Genomic DNA, 18,643 nt, shown 5'->3' with positions numbered 1-18,643 from the left:
CCTGTATCTAAAACACACTCCTCTCTTGGGTAAAGAGCCTTAAGAAGCAACTAGCAACCATTTTTCTTAAAGAGGTTTTCTTAAAGAAGTTTCTTTTTGGAGATGTGGTACAAATTATGGCTCCTAATCCTTCCTTTTGCTTTCTAAACAACACTCACTGTTTTTCCTTTCCCACAGAACCTAACGTTTAAATCTGTGAACCTGTTTTTACCCTTGAAAACACAACCAGGAAGGGAAATATAAAGCATGGGATTTTGCCAAAACTTGCCAGGTTGGGAGAACCTTTCTTAACCTTCAATGAGGGGGTTCAGAATTTCTACTTTAATATATATGTAAGCTGCTAGTTTGCCAGAAATTCTTTGTGGGCCTATTACTCCCAGTTTTGAAATAAAGTTTCTGGGACTGCTGTTCCCAGCAACACCTCAATAAGAAAGATGACAAATAAGACTGGGCATGGTGGCTCATGCCTGTAATCCCAGCACTTTGGGAAGCCAAGGTGGGTGGATAGCCTGAGGTCAGGAGTTCAAGACTAGCCTGACCAACATGTGAAACCCCGTCTCTACTAAATTACCTGGGCATGGTGGTGGACGCCTGTAATCCCAGCTACGAGGGAGGCAGAGGTTGCAGTGAGCCGAGATCACACCATTGCACTCCAGCCTGGGCAACAAGAATGAAATTCCATCTATTAAAAAAAAAAAAAAAAAAAAAAAACGGCTGGGCACGGGGGCTGACGCCTGTAATCCCAGTACTTTGGGAGGACAAGGCAGGGGGACTGCCTGAGGTTAGGAGTTTGAGACCAGCTTGGCTAACATGGTGAAACCCCATCTGCACTAAAAATACAAAAAATAGCCGGGAGTGGTGGCACACGCCTGTAGTCCCAGCTACTCGTGAGGCTGAGGTGGAAGAATCACTTGAACCCGGGAGACAGGGATTGCAGTGAGCTGAGATCCCACCACTACACTCCACCCTGGGTGACAGAGCAAGACTCTGTCACAAAAACAGAAAAAAAAAAGAAGATGACAAATAAGTGAATCAACAGGTTTGACATTCTACAAGATAAATTTCACTACCATGAAGTTCAACATTTATCTAGGGAGGAAAATATAGACGACAGGACAGACTCCTTTGTAGGGGTGGCCCAGAAGACTGTCAGCTGGGTGAGGGCATAATTAAGGGCAGCCTCCTGAGCCATCCAGTATTTACTGGCTTTCCTAAAGGCCTTCTAGGCCTGGTGTCTACAAGATCCCCACCTGAACATCTGTCACATTTGTTTCATCCTTCACTCTCCAACTCCCTTTAATTTCAGATTAAAAAATGGGTTGCTGAATACAAAACACACACCCTCGATACTTGGCATTATCTCCAGAGGCAACCTTCTGAAGGACTCATGCCTGGTCCCCACTCCCTGCCTCAGAGGGCCAGGTTCTTAACTGCCCACTCCCAGCCTCCTGGAGCCCTTAGCCCTGCCTGGGCGCCCTGCTCCTCCCCACTGCCCGGGGGGCATGGATACAGGTGCTTGTGCTCTATGGTATCTTGGAGTGGGGTATGGTGGTGGCAATTCCTAGCATAGCATATGAGGTAAATGCACTGATATTCACATTTAAAACATTATATTCTACAAAATAGAAGTAACTATAACATTTATGCTAATAATTTAAACTTAATTTTTCTTTATGTAGAATGGCATTAAATAGCAAAAATAAAAAAAATTTTTTTTGAGACAGAGTTTTACTCTTGTTGCCTAGGCTGGAGTGCAATGGCGCAATCTTGGCTCACTGCAACCTCCACCTCCTGGGTTCAAGTGTTCCTCCTGGCTCAGCCTCCCAAGTAGCTGGGATTACAGGTGCCCACCACCATGCCCATAAATAGCAATTTTTTAAAAAAATGACGTCAAGGGAAAAACTACAGAATAACAAAATTTTATATTTTAGTATCTTTAAAGATGATTTATTTTTTATTTTTTATTTTTTTGAGACAGAGTCTCATTCTGTCACCCAGGCTGGAGTGCAGTGGCATGAGCTCAGTTCACGGCAACCTCCGCTTCCCAGGCTCAAGTGATCCTCCCACCTCAGCCTCCCTAGTAGCTGGGACTATAGCCATGCGCCATCACACCGGCTAAGTTTTGTATTTTTTGTAAAGATGGGGTTTTACCATGTTGCCCAGGCTAGTCTCAAACTCCTGAGCTCAAGCAATCCTCCTACTTTGGCCAAAGTGCTGGGATTACCGGTGTGAACCACCACACCCGGCCTAAAGATATTCAGTTGGTGCAAAAGTAATTGCAGTTTTTACCATCAAAAGTAATGGCACTAACCACAATTACATTTGCACCAAGCTAATACTTTTTCCTTCTTTTTGAATAAGGAGCCTTGCATTTTCATTTTACACTTAGGCTCTGCAAATTATGTAGCCAGTCCTGTCGCTAGGACGTGCTTCAGGTCCTAGGGGAGGGGAAAGTTAGCCTTACTGCAAGCCTCAAAAGTGACTTTCCCAGAGTCTAGCTGTCCTCACTTAGGGACAGGTACCCACAAAGAGACAGTACCTACACAAGGTGGCTCCACACAACCCCAAAGCTAAAACTGAGAAACTTGAAGCTAGAAAGGGTCTTGTGCAGCAATTAGCTGGTTCCTGCCAGTACCCTTGTGCCAAGTCACAGAGGATGCCAAGGGCCCAGCAGCCAGAGAAGGAAGATAGCCTAGTCCAGTAGCCAATAGGTCCCAGTCCCAGATGCAGAGCAATAAGGATATGAGATGAAGACGCAAAGGAGGCCACTGAGCCTCCACTGGCCAGCTTTGAGCATTGTTCTCAACAGCAACTGACTGTATCCAAGAAGCCTGGGTCTAGGCACCAGCCTTGACAGGCCTGTTTGTGGCTGTTGAGCTTCTTTCACCTTACTCATTCTCCTCCACCCCAATCTCCTTCCCAGTAAGGAGTTTTCCAAGACCTGTAATACCTAGAAAACTCATTGGGTCTCTTTAAAACACTGCTTGCTCAAGATATATCAAGTGCCTACTCAGCTCCCAGCCCTGCGCTGGGTGCCTAAGTCTCAGAAGTGGGGAATAAGATGCCTGCCTTCAAGGAACAGCCTTGGCACAGGCAAGGTGGCTGAGCCCCTCTTCTCTGACATCTCCTCATTGCCTCACGACCTACTGAACATCTGCTGTAGGGGGAACACAGTTCACAAGGTTCCATGAAACCACTGAAGAGCAGCCCAGTGTAATACTCTAACTCCCATGTTCTCTTCTAGAAACTTCTCCCTCATAGGTCCCATGTTTTAAAAAGCTGTGTCTGCCAAATTGTATTTACTAATAATCAATGTCTTCAATTTCTTACTAATCAGAGACATGTACCACCACTAATCAGCATAGGAGAGCAAGGGATACTGCCCTTCCAAAGTACCTCAGTCCCCAGAAAAAGCAAAGATGGGGTCTGGCCCCATGAGCCTTGGGGAAGCCTAACTCAGAGCAATGGCATATGGGCATCCATCTCCTTCAAGATGCATGGCCTGGGGTGGGAGCCACCACTACTACTGTGGCTATCACACGAGGGACTGAAGACTTATATTCTAGTCTCAGCTCAAACACTTCAGCAAAATCACTGAACCTTCATGGACCTGAGTTTCATCATCTGAAGAATGGGGATGATTCCTCCCCTCCTGCCTCCAGGGGCTGTTACAAAGATCAAATAAGAAAAGACACAAGGAAAAAACCATCTGCTCTAGGAATGTCCAGGATTACTGCAAGATTCTATGTCTGTAAAACGGAACTAGTAATAGTTGCTACCTCATCAAACTATTGTGAGAATTAAATCAATGATAGTTACAGAACAGTTCCTACCATTTTTCAAAGACTCAAAAAGATTAGGCTGTTACATAATTATCACTACTATTATTGCTACTTCTGTTAATGACACTATTATCAAAATTACTATTATACCTTGCTACCCAGCTGAGGGATTCATAGTAGAGAAGTGCTGGAGTACAAAAAGTCATTTATTTACTTATTTATTTAGAGACAGGGTCTCACTCTGTCATCCAGGCTGGAGTACAGTATCACAATCATAGCTCATGGTAACCTCAGACTTCTGGGCTCAAGCAATCCTCACACTTAAGCCTCTCAAGTTGCTAGGATTACACGAGCATACCACCGTTAATTTTTTCATTTTTTGTACAGATGAGGTCTCTCTGTGTTGCCCAGGCTGATCCTAAACTCCTGGCCTCAAGTGATCCCCTTGCCTCTGCCTCCCAAAGTGCTGGAACTGCAGGCATGAGCCACTATACCCAGCCAAAAAAATCTTTTTAAAGGGGCTATCAACATCCTTTAGTCTAGAACTGGGAGAATCAGCAGTAGATTTCTTATATATTTTGTCCCTCATTAATGCAAAACTGAACAAAAAGTACAGAAATCAAAACTAAAATTCACCTGCCTAAGCTCAAGCTTTTCTGCTTCAAGAAAGGGATTCTGAGGCTAGGTGCAGTGACTCATGCCTATAATCCCAGCACTTTGGGAGGCTGAGGCAGGCGGATCACTTGAGGTCAGGAGTTTGAGACTAGCCTGGCCAACATGGTGAAACCCCGTCTCTACTAAAAATGCAAAAATTAGCCAGTCATGGTGGTGCACACCTGTAGTCCCAGCTACTTTGGGGGTGGCCGAGGCATGAGACTCACTTGAACCCAAGAGGCAGAGGTTGCAGTGAGCTGAGATCATGCCACTGCACTACAGCCTGGGTGACAGAGCAATGCTGTCTTTAAAAAAAAAAAAAAAAAAAAAAAAGACAGAAAGAAAGAAAAGAAATGGACTCTGGAGAGTATTAAAACATTTGCTGGCCAGTCATGGTGGCCTGCATCTGTAGTTCCAGCTACTTGGGAGGCTGAAGTGAGAGGATCACTTGGCCCCAGGAGTTCAAGGCTGCAGTGAGCTATGACTGCACCACTGTATTCCAGACTAGGAGACAGAGGAAGATTCTGTTTCTTACAATTTTTTCAAAAATTAAAATTTTTTAATCTGCTAAATATGAGGAACAACTGAATACATCCTGTAAAAACTCACACAACTTTCCTGTGCAAGGATCCATTAGGAAAAATAAAATCAGCTGTGTCAATGCTTTGTCCCTCTCACTCTATGAGCCAGTTACAGGAGGCTCCTGCCCTCAACACAAAAATCAAACATTCAGAAATGCTCACGGCAAAGCTAAGAAATCAGACAAACATTTGTCAGGAAAACATTTTTTTATGTGGGGGGCGGGGGATGAGGGAGAGAACAATTACTCCCAAAACCCTTAAGTCTCTCAAAAAATTGTTACAGAAGGAGGTCCAAAGTACAATCATCTGCCACAGGGCCCTGCCTTTGAGGGTAGGGAACACTGTCACACATTGCTTTCCCTAGGCCTGGAAGATCCAAGGCCCTGGGGGCATGGGAGCTCACTGTAGGAAAATCATTAGGGACCTCACAGACAAGTTACCATGGAAGAGTCAGCAAAGGTGTGGAAGGCTGTGCTCCAGCCTCCACAGTCCCACACATGGCCTCACACACCCAGTCCAAGGTTGTACCTGGTACTTTGGAACACTTGCAGCCCTTCCTCCTGTCAAATGAATGATGGGCCCTGCCCCTGGGTGAGGCCAGTGAGATGCGAGCCATGGATCCCATCCCTCTTACCTTCTTAAAAACACTGCTCCAGCAACTGCCCACTCTCTTTCCTGCAGCATCGACTTCTCCCTCTCCATGGGATCATTCCCATCAAAACAAAACATGCTGTACAATCTTCCACTAAAAAAAAGAAAGGAAAACCCTCCCTCAAACCCACATCCTCTCCAGTTACCAGCTAATGTCTCAACGCCACTTTGCAACAAAACTACCTGGAAGATTTGCCTAACTGACTCCCTGTCTTCACCCCGTATTTTATCTTCCACCTACTCCAGTCAGCTTTTGTCCTTTAAGACTTCTGTGACCCTGCATTCTCCTGGGGTTTCTCCCACCTTCTCAGTCCTTTTCAGTCTCCTTGCTGGCTTCACCTCTCTCCCCTCTAAACACTGCTTTGACCACCCAAAGGCTCAGAACATCGGTCTTCTGTCTGTACTCTCTTCCGAGGGGATTTCATCTAATCCCATGGTCTCGAATAACATATATTATGCCCAGTGGGTCTCTTCCATCCTCTCTCCCCACCAAGCTTCAGATCACACTCTCTGACATACTCATATCTCAAATGTAAGATGGCAAAACAAGATCTCATGATTCTCCTCCACCCCAAACCGGCTCTTCCCATCTCAACAATATGAATGCTATCCACTCAGGTGCTCGAGCCCTGAGGAGTCATCTTTGCCTCTTCTCTTTCTCTCACAGACTTTATTCAGTCCATCATGAAGGCATGAAGAGCCTACTTCCTAAACATAGCCTGAATGTGACCACTACTGTGCTACCACCCTCAGGCAAGCCACTGCTAACTCCTGCATGGACAAGGGCAACAGCCTCAGCTGCTCTCCTGCCTCCCCCTGCAGTGGCCACCTACAATCCAATCTCCTCACAGTGATCGTTCTAAAAACACAAACCGAATCATGCCACTTCCCTGCTCAAAACCCTCCAATGACGTTTCACTGGACTTAGAATAAAGTAAGAAAATTCCTCACCCTGGCTCACAAAGCTTTGCAGCACTTACCTCTCTCCTACCTGTGACCTCTCCTCATGCCACTTTCTCCCTTGTGCACCACATTCCAGCTACTTGGCCTTCCTGCTCCTTAAACTCCAAGCTCTTTTCTGCCTTAAGCCCTTGCCCTGGCTGTTCGCTCTTCCCGAAATGCTTGGCCAACTCATCATCACATGATGTCTCCTTCTTGTCATTCAAATTTTACTTTAAACGTTGCCTATTCAGAAACACCATCCCGATCTCCCAGTACAACCAAGCCACCCAGTCACTCCATGTCACATCACCTTATTTTAACTTTCTGCACAGTAGTAACCACGATCTGATATTATTATTCGTGTTTTTTACTTATTTTCTACTCCCTTCCCTCTCCTATTAGATTGCAAGCTCCATGAGCACTTTGTCTGTTTTTTGTTCCCAATGCCTAGAACAACGTGTGAACGTGTGGCACACAGGATAATTGTAATAATATCAACTGATGCAGTTATGAGCCAGAGAGGCCCACTGATAGCAAGATTCTGATGGCCCCAGCCAACTCCCCAACTTCACACACACACATACGAGGCAGGGCAACAGAACCGCAGCAAGGCCCTATCCTCAGGTCTGTAAATCTCACCCATTAGTATTTTCAACTATTGTGCAAGAACCCAAACCAGAAAAGGAGGTTCCGGGGTTTTCTTGAAATAAGCCGCTTTACTCCTAACAGTAGTAGTTCTGACTCATAGTCGCCGAAGTACACCCAGTACTAGTCAGACCACCATCCAGACCTTTAGCGAGTTGATTCATTCAGTGAACAAACATTTACCGAGTGCCTACTCTCTATCGGGCACTGGGGCAAGAGGTCAAAGGCAGTTTCTGGTCTCCCGGAGCTCAGCAGGCAGAGGGAAACACGCTGCAACACAGGCTGCCGCCGGAGTGGGAAAGCAAAGCCTGTACTGGCATAGGAGCCTGACCCGCGCCTTCACTTACTGCGTCCCAATCAGACATGGACTGATCCTACAGACCCAGAGTAACCTGGCTGGTGCGCCAACGCTCCGGGGTTTTTGCGGAAAAGCTGCCCCTGGACTAACCCAGGGACCAGCGATAGCCCGGTTCAGCTCCGGCCGAAGAGACGCGGAGCGCTCGAGGAACGTCATTGGTTGACCAGTTCCCCTCCCCACCCCCTCCCTCCCCGCAGGCCCGCGCAGTGGATGGAGGCCGGGGGAGAGGTTCCGACTCTCCGCGACCATCCCAGAGACTGTGGCCGGAGAAGGGGGTCCTCCTAAGCGAGATTCCCCTAGTCTCTCCCTCTCCCCACTCCAACCCCGCAGGAAGCCCACACCAGGACAGAACTCCTCGTTCTACTCCCCCAACCCGAGCCCATCCCGGTCCCGGCACCCGCCTCTCCCGGCGGGGCGCAGCCCAAGACCCCAGAGGGCAGGCGTGCCCAGCCCTCACACCAGCACCCGAATGCAGCCGGATTGCAAGGTCCAGGGCGCAGAGTCTGCGGCCCCTTCCCCCCTCCGCCCAGGTCCCCACCGTAGATGCGGCCCCCACCGCCTCCCTCTCTGAGGCCGCCAAACAACTCCGGCACACAAAACCCTGAGTGCGGCCGCGGCGCAGCGCGCGCCAACGAGCCCGGGCCGGCGGGAGCAGAGGGAGGGCGGGGCGCCCGGCGGGAACCTGGAGGGACCCTCGCAGCACAGGTGCGAGCGCGGCGGCCCCACTCACTCACTCGATGAAGTAGCTGGCGCCCTCCTCCGTGAAGCCCTCCTCCCAGCCGCGGGGCAGGTCTGCGGAAACGCCAGAAAAGTCCGGTCAAACTTGGGCAGCCGCGGCGCGCGCCCCCCACCCGCCGGCCCGGCGCCCACCTGAGCGGATCATGTGGCCCGAGTTGACGGGCTCCCCGGTGCGCGGGTGCAGCCAGGTCGTGCGGCGGAGCTGGTCACTGCGGGCAGAGAGGTGCACCTGTTAGCGCCGCCACAGCCCGTGGGGCGCCCGCCCTGCCCCCGCCCCGCGCCCCTACCTCCGCGCCCCCACCTCCGCGCCCCCACCCGCGTCCCCGCGTCCTCGCGCCGCACTTGATGAAGAAGACACGGCCGTCCCGGCACACCCCGTAGGACCAGTGCTCAGGTAAAGTGTCCCGCCCGACCGTCGCCGCCGCCATGTTCGCCGAGCGCGGAGCCGCCGCGGGGTGGGGAGGAGGGGGCGGGGGCGGGGGCGCGGGCGGGGGTGGAGGCGGTGGTGGGGGCTCGGCCTGCGCGTGGCCCGGCTGTGCCGCGGGGCGCTCCATGCAGGCGCGGGCTCCTCGGGGAGCGACCGCCCGGCCGGGTCCTGGCTACCGGAGTTCGCCGCCTCACGGGCCGGCCCGGCGCGGTGCCCGCGGCCTTTGTCCTCACGCCTTCCCCGCCCCCAGCCTGCTGGTCCCGGCGCTCCCCTTTGCCTCCGAGGCCGGGAGACCCAGGCTGCCCGGGGGGCCGCTGGCGGGCGCGCCTGGCAGCTTCGGGGCGCACGGTTGGACCCGACCAACTCCGAAAACGGCGCGCGCCCGAACGCTCGGTAAACCCCGGCCGACCCGCACCACAGAACTTCCCGACCCGGGAACTCCGCTCGTGTGTGAACCAAGTTAACACTCAGGTTCCTGCCATATTCCCAGCCTCCGTCTCTTCCCCTGTAAGGTTAATCGAGTCTCCACGGGATTGTTGTGTAGATTAAATGAAGTAACAATCGCATAAAGTGCTTAACAGGACCCTGGCACATAGTAGGTGATCTATCAATGGCAGGCCAAGCACGATTTCATTTTCCCAAGTTTTCAGCTGGGATGTGAAACTGGAGGGAGCAGGGTTACCCCCACACACTCCTGAGGTTGCAGGGATTGCAGGCTCTTGCCTTCAGGTCCTGTTAAGTAACAGAGAGAAGGGGTGTTGAGGGCTCGGCAGCACGTCCATCTCTAGAAGAGCGGCGTCCAGGCGAGGCCTCTGGTGGGGCCTTGCAAAGCTCTTTGCAGTGGCAGTACCCTCTCATATTCGGGTCTTTACTACTGTCTTATCTTCTCGGGGAGCCCTCCCCGAGCCCTCTGCAAAGAAAATCCTTTCCCTTCTTCCCTCGCTATTTCATTACTGGTTTGCCTTTAATTGATATTCTTATTTGTGTTTGTCTTGTTTGTTATATATTAGTTCCAACATGTCAGCTGGATGAGAGAAGGGGCTTTGATCTACCTCATACACTGCCTTGTCTCCAACGCCTGGAACAGCGCCTGACTCATGTATGCTTTATGCATTCAATAACTGCAGGATGGGGTGGGGCGCGGTGGCTCACACCTGTAATCCCATCACTCTGGGATGTCGAGGCGGGTGAATCACTTGAGGTCAGGGGTTCTAGTCCAGCTTGGCCAACATGGTGAAACCCCGTCTCTACCAAAAAAATACAAAAGCTAGCCGGGCGTGGTGGTGGGCGCCTGTAATCCCAGCTATTCAGGAGACTGAGGCTGGAAAATCGCTTGAACCAGGGAGGCAGTGATTGCAGTGAGCCGAGATCGCACCGCTGCACTGCAGCCTGGGCAACAGCGAGACTCTGTCTAAAAAAAAAAAAAAAAAAAAAAAAAAAAAAAAACCTGCAGGATAAGTGAATGAAACATACTCCACACTCAGACTCCCGGCCATACACACACACACGCACGCACACACACACACACTGAGCAAAGATAGAGCAGCATCTGGGCTCTGGCTGTTGTCAGGCCCAGCCTTCCAGGGACATAGGCTGTGATTGATGGGAGGAGGCGCACCTGAAAGTGAGACTGTATGCAATGTGAGCACTAGTTATTCAGAAAGGTGCCCAGACAGGTGGAATTAGGCTGGACCCTGAAGGACTGGTTAGGTTTGACTGGGAAAAGAGCACTCCAGAGGGGAGGGATGGGAGAGCATGCACATAATTTTGGGAGGAGTGTGAGATGTTGAGGAGACCATAAAGGGGCCCTTCCTTGGGAACAGACAGTGGTGTTGGGGAAGGAGGCATTTATGAGTTAGAAGAGGGAGCTGTTTGAGAAGGACGAGGGACACCTGTCTGAGGGAGCCTCCTGCCTCTGAGGAGGTTGTTGAGCAAATGAAAACAGGAAAGTGGTGTATTTTCCTAGCTAAACATTGATTTTAAATAATAAATGGGCAAAGGATATGAGCACACAGTTAATAGAAAAGTAATACAGATAGCTTTTGAGCAAATGGAAAGATACTGAGCCACCTCATAATAGGAGAACTGAAACTTAAGATTAAGGTGAAATACTGTTTTTTTAGATGTCAGATTGGAAAAGATACACAGATTAGAAAAGATATTGGCTGGGCATGGTGGCTCACACCTGTAATCCCAGCACTGTGGGAGGCCAAGGTGGGTGGATCGCTTGCGATCAGGAGTTCGAGACCAACCTGGCCAACATAGTGCAACCTTGTCTCTACTAAAAACACAAAAATTAATTGGGCATGGTGGCGCATGCCTGTAATCCCAGCTACTCGGGAGGCTGAGGCAGGAGAATCACGTGAACCCAAGAGGTGGAGGTTTCAGTGAGCTGAGATCACTGCACTCCAGCCTGGGCCACAGAGTGAGACTCTGTCTCAAAAAAGAAAGAAAGAAAAGATATTGTAGAGAAAGACGTTCTTGTTCATTGTTGATGGGACTTTAAAATGTTTGAGCCTCTTTGAAGGCAATTTGGCACAGCTGTTCCAACCTGAATGTCTTTGACCTAGCAATTTCATGTCAGAAATCTATCCTACATTAGTGCTCACATGGGGCACAAATTCCAGTGTACTATTCACTGCAGCATTGTCAGTAATTACAAAGAACTGGAGATAACCTTAATGTTTATCAAAAAAAGAATGGTTGATTAAACTGGCACATTCCTCAACAACAACAGCAGCAGCAAAAAAGAATGCTATGCAGCTGTTAAAAAGCATGAGCTAGATCCCTACGTACTGATATAGAATGGTCTGTAAGATATTAAATGGGCCAGTTGCAGTGGCTCATGCCTGTAATCCCAGTAATTTGGGAGGCTGAGACATGAGGATGGCTTGAGTCCAGGAATTCAAGACCAGCCTGGGCAACATGGCAAAACCCCATCTCTACAAAAGATACATTAGCCAGGCATGGTGGCACATACCTATAGTTCCAGCTACTTGGGAGGCTGAAGTGGGAGGATCACTTGAGCCCTGGAAGTTGAGGCTTCAGTGAGCCATGATTGGGCCACTACACTGTATTCTGGGTGACAGAGCAAGACACCATCTCTAAATAAATAAATAAACAAGTAAAAAATAAAGTGAAAAGGCAGGCTGCAGTACTGTGCATGTGATATGCTACTGTTAATATACAGATAGAGTCCCTACACTGTCAAGAATGATGTAAAGTGATTGCCTCTGAGGAAGGAAACTGTAATAGGAATGGTAGGAGATTTACTTTACCTTGTTTCCCCTTTCATATTGTTTGATCTTTTTATCATTTAAAGCATATACATATAGATACATAGAATAATACAGTTCATTAATAGGTCCAACAAGAGATACCCTGAAATTATCTCAATAAGTGCCAAAATATGTAATCAATAAAACTCAATGCCTATCACTGATTTTCAAAATTATATGTTAGAAAGTAAAATAAAAAATAATGACAAAACAGTATGCAGGGCCGGGCGCGGTGGCTCAAGCCTGTAATCCCAGCACTTTGGGAGGCCGAGACGGGCGGATCACGAGGTCAGGAGATCAAGACCATCCTGGCCAACACGGTGAAACCCCGTCTCTACTAAAAAATACAAAAAACTAGCCAGGCGAGGTGGCAGGCGCCTGTAGTCCCAGCTACTCGGGAGGCTGAGGCAGGAGAATGGCGTAAACTTGGGCGGCGGAGCTTGCAGTGAGCTGAGATCCGGCCACTGCACTCCAGCTTGGGCGACAGAGCGAGACTCCATCTCAAAAAAAAAAAAAAAAAAAAAAACAGTATGCAAAGAAACTCTATGTCTCATACATTGCTAGTGGGATGTAAAATGATACAGCCACTCTGAAAAATAGTTTGGCAGTTTCTTTAAAAAGTAAACTCTTTTTTGAGCCAGTCTCATTCTGTCACCCAGGCTGGAGTGCAGTGGCACAATCTCAGCTCACTGCAACCTCTGTCTCCTGGGTTCAAGCAATTCTCCTGCCTCAGCCTCCCGAGTAGCTGGGATTACAGGCATTTGCCACCAAGCCCAGCTAATTTTTGTATTTTTAGCAGAGTCAGGGTTTTACTATGTTGGCCAGGCTGGTCTTGAATTCCTGACCTCAAATGATTCACCCACCTCAGCCTCCCAAAGTTCTGGGATTACAGGTGCAAGCCACTGCGCCCGGCCAAAAACTAAACACTTACTATATAACCCAGCATTCACACTCCTAGGCATTTATCCCAGAAAAAATAAAACATTTTTTAAAAACTTGTACATAATTATTCACAGCAGCTTTACTTATAATAGGCAAAAACTGGAAATAAGCAAATGTCCTATGATAGGTAAATTGTTAAACAACTGTGAGATGTCTATAACATGGAATACAACTCAGTAATGAAAAGGAATTGATACATACCACTTGGATGGATCTCAAGACATTATGTTGAGAAATTTATAAAGCCAATCTGAAAAGGTCTATAATGTTCTCAAAATACATCTTTTTTAAATGTAGAAATGAAGAACTGATTATTAGTGGTTGCCAGGAGTTAGGGATGGTGGTGGGGAGTGGGAGGATGTAACTATAAGGGAATAGCATGAGGGAGATCTTTGTAGTGATGAAATAATTCTGTGTTTTTGTGGGGTTTTGTGTTTTGTTTTGTTTTTGAGACAGAGCCTCCTTCTGTCACCCAGACAGTGATACAATCTCAGCTTACTGCAACCTCCACCAACAGGTTTAAGCTATTCTCATGTCTCAGCTCCCCCAAGTAGCTGGGATTACAGGCACACACCACCACGCCTGGCTATTTTTTTTTTGTATTTTTAGTAGAGCCAGGTTTTCACCATGTTGGCCAGGCTGGTCTTGAATTCCTGGCATCAAGTGATCTGCTCTCCTTGGCCTCCCAATGTACTGGGATTACAGGCATGAGCCACTGCACCTGACCATAATTCTTTATCTTGACTGCAATCATAGTTACACACAAATTGACACATAAAATAACAGAAGTATTTAAACACATTGTATCAATGTCAGTTTCCTGGTTTTGATATTGTTCTGTAGTTAATTGAGATGTAACCATTGGGAGAAACCGAGTGAAGGGTAAACAGAGACTTCTCTATTTTTTTTTTTTTTTTTTTTTTTTTTTTTTTTTTGAGACGGAGTCTTGCTCTGTCGCCCAGGCTGGAGCGCAGTGGCGCAATCTCGGCTCACTGCAAGCTCCGCCTCCCGGGTTCACGCCATTCTCCTGCCTCAGCCTCCCGAGTAGCTGGGACTACAGGCGCCCGCCACTGCGCCCAGCTAATTTTTTCTATTTTTAGTAGAAACGGGGTTTCACCATGGTCTCGATCTCCTGACCTTGTGATCCGCCCGCCTCGGCCTCCCAAAGTGCTGGGATTACAGGCGTGAGCCACCGCGCCCGGCCGAATTCTCTATTAATCTTTGCAAATTCCTATGTCTATAATTATCTCAAAATTAAAAATTATTTTAAAATGTGTTAGAAAATTACAAATAACCAAATGTTTCTTTTGAGAGTATCTCTCTTAGACAAACAGAAACATTCTTTAGCAATGAAACATTAAAGACCAAATATCATATGGCTAGTTATAGAACATAGACCAGACTCCAACACCTGTCCAGGGCCCTTTCTGACCTAATTATCTCAGGACAAAGCACCATCAACTGTGATAATAGGAGCTTTTTGTACAGAGGCTCTTTCCCTTGATTGGCCCTCGTGAAGGACTTTGTTTTACACTAGATGCTCCTGATGTACATGGCACTAAGCCATCAACTTGAATGCAAAATAGTCCATCTTCAGAAATAAATCAAAATGTGATTCAGTCAACCAAACATATGCCCAAGAATTTTCAGCTTCCAGGTAACCAATAGTTCGTTTCTCTCCTTTACTCTTAAGGAGATAGCATGGCATGATGGAAGAGCATGGCCTTTGGGGTCAAACAGATCTGGTAGTAGATACTACAACATTCTAGCACTTCAATGGTCCATACACCATGGTCCCCACCCTAGGACGTTCTCAGTATTGTGGAGAAGTGGATGCTTTAAATGCTGGAAGACAAGAGCTGCTCTGAAGCAAGCAGGGTTGAGAGTGGAGGAACACTGCAGGTACCTGAAGATAGAACACAATCAATGACTCCAGTCTGAAGATAGAACATGGAGCATGGTCCTTGATGCTAGCCCCGCTCCTTTCCCACATGCAATGGTGGTTGTAAAACTATCCCTATATGTTTTATTTTTAAAAAAAATTTTTTGGCCGGGCGCGGTGGCTCAAGCCTGTAATCCCAGCACTTTGGGAGGCCGAGACGGGCGGATCACAAGGTCAGGAGATCGAGACCATCCTGGCTAACATGGTGAAACCCCGTCTCTACTAAAAATACAAAAAATTAGCCGGGCGAGGTGGCGGGCGCCTGTAGTCCCAGCTACTCGGGAGGCTGAGGCAGGAGAATGGCGTAAACCCGGGAGGCGGAGCTTGCAGTGAGCTGAGATCCGGCCACTGCACTCCAGCCTGGGCGACAGAGCGAGACTCCGTCTCAAAAAAAAAAAAAATTTTTTTTGAGACAGTCTCACTGTGTTGCCTAGGTCAGAGTGCAGCAGCAAGATCATGGCTCATTGCAGCCTCGGCCTCCTAAGTTCAAGTGATCCTCCCACCTCAGCCTCCTGAGTAGCTGGGTCTACAGGTGGGTGCCACCACGTCCAGCTAATTTTTGTATTTGTTGAAGAGATGGGGTTTTGCCATGTTGCCCAGGCCGCTCTCAAATTCTTGAGCTCGAGCGATCTGCCCGCCTCAGCCTTCTAAAGTTTTGGGATTATAGATGTCAGCCACCATGTGGGACCTCTAAAATTAATTATTATTATTTTTTTTTTCAGACGGAGTTTCGCTCTTGTTGCCCAGGCTAGAGTACAGTGGCAGGATCTCAGCTCACTGCAACCTCTGCCCCCCGGGTTCAAGCGATTCTCCTTCCTCAGCCTTCCGAGTAGCTGGGATTACAGGCATGTGCCACCATGCCAGGCTAATTTTGTATTTTTAGTAGAGACAGGGTTTCTCCATGTTGATCAGGCTGGTCTCGAATTCCCGACCTCAGGTGATCCACCTTCCTCGGCCTCCCAAATTGCTGGGATTACAGGCGTGAGCCACTGTGCCTGGCCAAAATTAATTTTTAAAAAGATAGATGAGAAAGAAAAATAAACCGATTTATAGTCCACTCAGTATGAATCATGAGGTCACCTTGTTCTCTGACCTGCTTCCTCATAGTTATTTGGTGTCTCTTGTTCTGGAATCACATAGACCTTGGACTATAGACCCTGGAATCATATAGACCCTGGGCTGTAATGTTTATAGACAACTTAAACATTACAAAATGTTAAGTTCTTCCTTTGAAATATTCCTTCACGTCCTACATACTAATGAAACTACTGACTCAGCTGGTCTGAAGGACCCCATGAAGAGCTGACTCACCAAAGAATGCAGTTTCCACATCCTGAGCTTTTCATCCCCCGCCCCACTGCACCCCATGCCCAACCAGTCAATGTCTTCAGTTTTCCAGCCCCTCATCCTCCACAATCCCCTTAAAAACTCCAGCCCAAAACTCCACAGAAATATAAATTTGAGGGTCTCCTCCTGTCTCCTCACTTGTCGTCCTGCAATCATTAAACTTGTTCTCCACTACATCCCTGCCGTCTCAGTGTAATCATTCTGTTACTACACAACAGACATACAAAGTTGTTGGTCCTAAAGCGGTAGGGAGCAGGCAGCATCCACACAAGACATTCACGGGCCCCAGAGCAGTGAAAGGACCCCACAAGTTCAGCTAAGGTTTCCTCACCCCTCACCCTTGTTCCCAACACCATGCTGTTCTCTGTGCCTCTGACGTAAGCACCCTCTTCCTTTATATTTTCATTTAAAAACTTTCTCTTAAGCATCTACTTTGTGTCAGTCCTGTAGTAGGAGACAATGTAAGCAAAGAGAGATAGCAGGAAAGTAAACTATTAGAGTTCTCAAGAAACAGAACCAATTGAGAGATTTATTATAAGGAATTGGCTCACGTGATTCTGGAAGCCAGTAAGATCTGCAGTAGGCACGCTAGAGACCCAGCAGTGCCAATGGTGCAATTCCTACCCTCAGGCGGGAGAAAAAACCCTCACATCCCAGCTTGCAGGCAGTCAGGCAGGAGGAATTCCCTTTTATTTGGGAGAGGGTCAGCCTTTCATTTTATTCAGACTTTCAACTGATTGATGGGCCCCCACTACATGCACGCATTAGGGAGATCAATCTGCTTTACTTAGTCTATTGATTTAAACGTTAAACTCAGCCGTGTGCATGCGGTGGCTCATGCCTGTAATACTAGCACTTTGGGAAGTAGAGGCAGGTGGATAGCTTGTGCTCAGGAGTTCAAGGCCAGCCTGGGCAATGTGGCAAAACCCTGTCTCCACAAAAACAAAACAAACAAAAAAAATTAGCTGGGCATGATGGCGTGTACCTGTAGTCCCAGCTACTTGGGAGGCTGAGGTGGGAGGATTGCCTGAGCCTGGGAGGTCAAGACCGCCGTGAGCTGAGATCATGCCTCTGCACTCCAGCCTGGGCAACAGAGTGAGACCTTGTCTCAAAAAAATAATGATTAAAAAATTGAAAAAATGTTAAACTCATTTAAAACTCCCTGACAGAAATGCCCAGGGTAATGTTTGACAAAATACCTGGGTATCCCATGGCCTACTCATGTTGATACATAAAATTAACCATCACAGTAAGACACAGTCCCTTCCTCTTGGGGGTCTCTGGTATAGCGACAGGTAGCACCTTGCTGCTCTCAAACCAGAGAGGGCTTTTCAGGAAGAACAGAAGCCACCTGCCCATAAGCCTTCTGCCTTTTAGCTTCAGATGAGGACTGCTTGTCCCCGAAACCCCAGGCTTTCAGTTCCCAACCCCCCAGCCTGTTCACAGCTCTGCCAGCTCAGGGGCTGCATCCCCTTTCCTTTTTGATTCAGCCAAGAAGCCCACTCTCCCTGACACTTTTTCTCTTTTTAATTCTAACTTTCATTTTACAATCCGTGGAACAGTTGCAAGTATAGTACAAAGAACTTTTTTGTAAACATTTGACACGTAAGCTGTGCATATGATGCCTTATTACCACCTCCCTAACACTTTAAGATGTTTTTCCTACATATAAGGATATTCTCCTATGTGATCACAACACAAACACCAAAAGTCAAAATCAGAAACTAATGTTGCCATATTACTAAAATCTTATCTTCAAACCCTATTCAGTTTTCCCACTTATCCAAACAATGTCCTTTCCAGCACGAGGATTCAGTTCGGCATCATGGGATGCATTTAGTTGTATCTGCAGCCTTCATTCTGTAACAGTTCCTGATGTCTTTTGTTGGTTACTATAACACTGATACCTTTAGAGATCATAGGCCAGTTATATTGTTAAATGTCCCACATTTTGTGTTTGTCTGATGTTTCCTTATGATTAGATTTAGTGTATGCATCTTTGGCAAAAATATCACGTAAGGGATGCTGTATTCTTATTGCACCCTATCAGGCAACACATGCCTTCAGGTTAGCCCATTACTGATGATATTCACTTTGATCCCTTGATTATGATGGCACCTGTCAAGCCTGTCTACTATGAAGTTACTCATTTCCCTTTTGTACTTTTCGAAATAAATATTTTGCAAAGAGATACTTTAAAACTATGTAAATACTCCACATCTCATCAAATATTCAATATATTCATTTATTCGTGTCTGCATATGCACACAGTTTTCTCTTATTCAATGAGTTATAATCTGTTACTATGGGTATTTATTTTGATACACAAATTGTCCCAGATCTTGTCAGTGTGAGC

At 47.5% G+C, this 18,643-nt stretch overlaps 1 protein-coding gene and 1 long non-coding RNA gene across 38 annotated transcripts in view; one reads left to right on the top strand and one right to left on the bottom strand.

Moving 5' to 3' along the window:
- The window catches only part of PLEKHA7 (pleckstrin homology domain containing A7), a 246,417-nt gene extending 237,614 nt beyond the window's left edge, over positions 1-8,803 (bottom strand). For 17 of the 37 annotated variants that reach the window (XM_028833603.2, XM_028833605.2, XM_028833606.2 and 14 more), the window contains exons 1-4: positions 8,694-8,803; positions 8,484-8,560; positions 8,348-8,405; positions 5,652-5,762 (exon numbers count right to left, since the gene is read on the bottom strand). In XM_028833603.2, the coding sequence (XP_028689436.2) occupies positions 5,652-5,762; positions 8,348-8,405; positions 8,484-8,560; positions 8,694-8,779 (332 nt within the window). In that variant the 5' untranslated portion in view covers positions 8,780-8,803. Of the gene's footprint in view, positions 1-5,651; positions 5,763-7,438; positions 7,758-8,347; positions 8,406-8,483; positions 8,561-8,652 lie in introns of those variants that run through there. The other 20 variants (XM_028833609.2, XM_077963188.1, XM_077963190.1 and 17 more) reach the window with 6 other exon arrangements.
- LOC144334281 (uncharacterized) lies at positions 8,279-16,463 on the top strand. The gene is made up of 3 exons (XR_013403981.1): positions 8,279-8,745; positions 9,789-9,877; positions 15,663-16,463. It is a non-coding gene; the product is annotated as an uncharacterized LOC144334281 (long non-coding RNA).
- Positions 16,464-18,643: the final 2,180 nt, after the last annotated feature.

The sequence above is a fragment of the Macaca mulatta genome, chromosome 14 (assembly GCF_049350105.2).
Source record: "Macaca mulatta isolate MMU2019108-1 chromosome 14, T2T-MMU8v2.0, whole genome shotgun sequence".
NCBI classification, from domain to species: domain Eukaryota; kingdom Metazoa; phylum Chordata; class Mammalia; order Primates; family Cercopithecidae; genus Macaca; species Macaca mulatta.
This window is presented reverse-complemented; position numbering and strand designations above follow the sequence as displayed.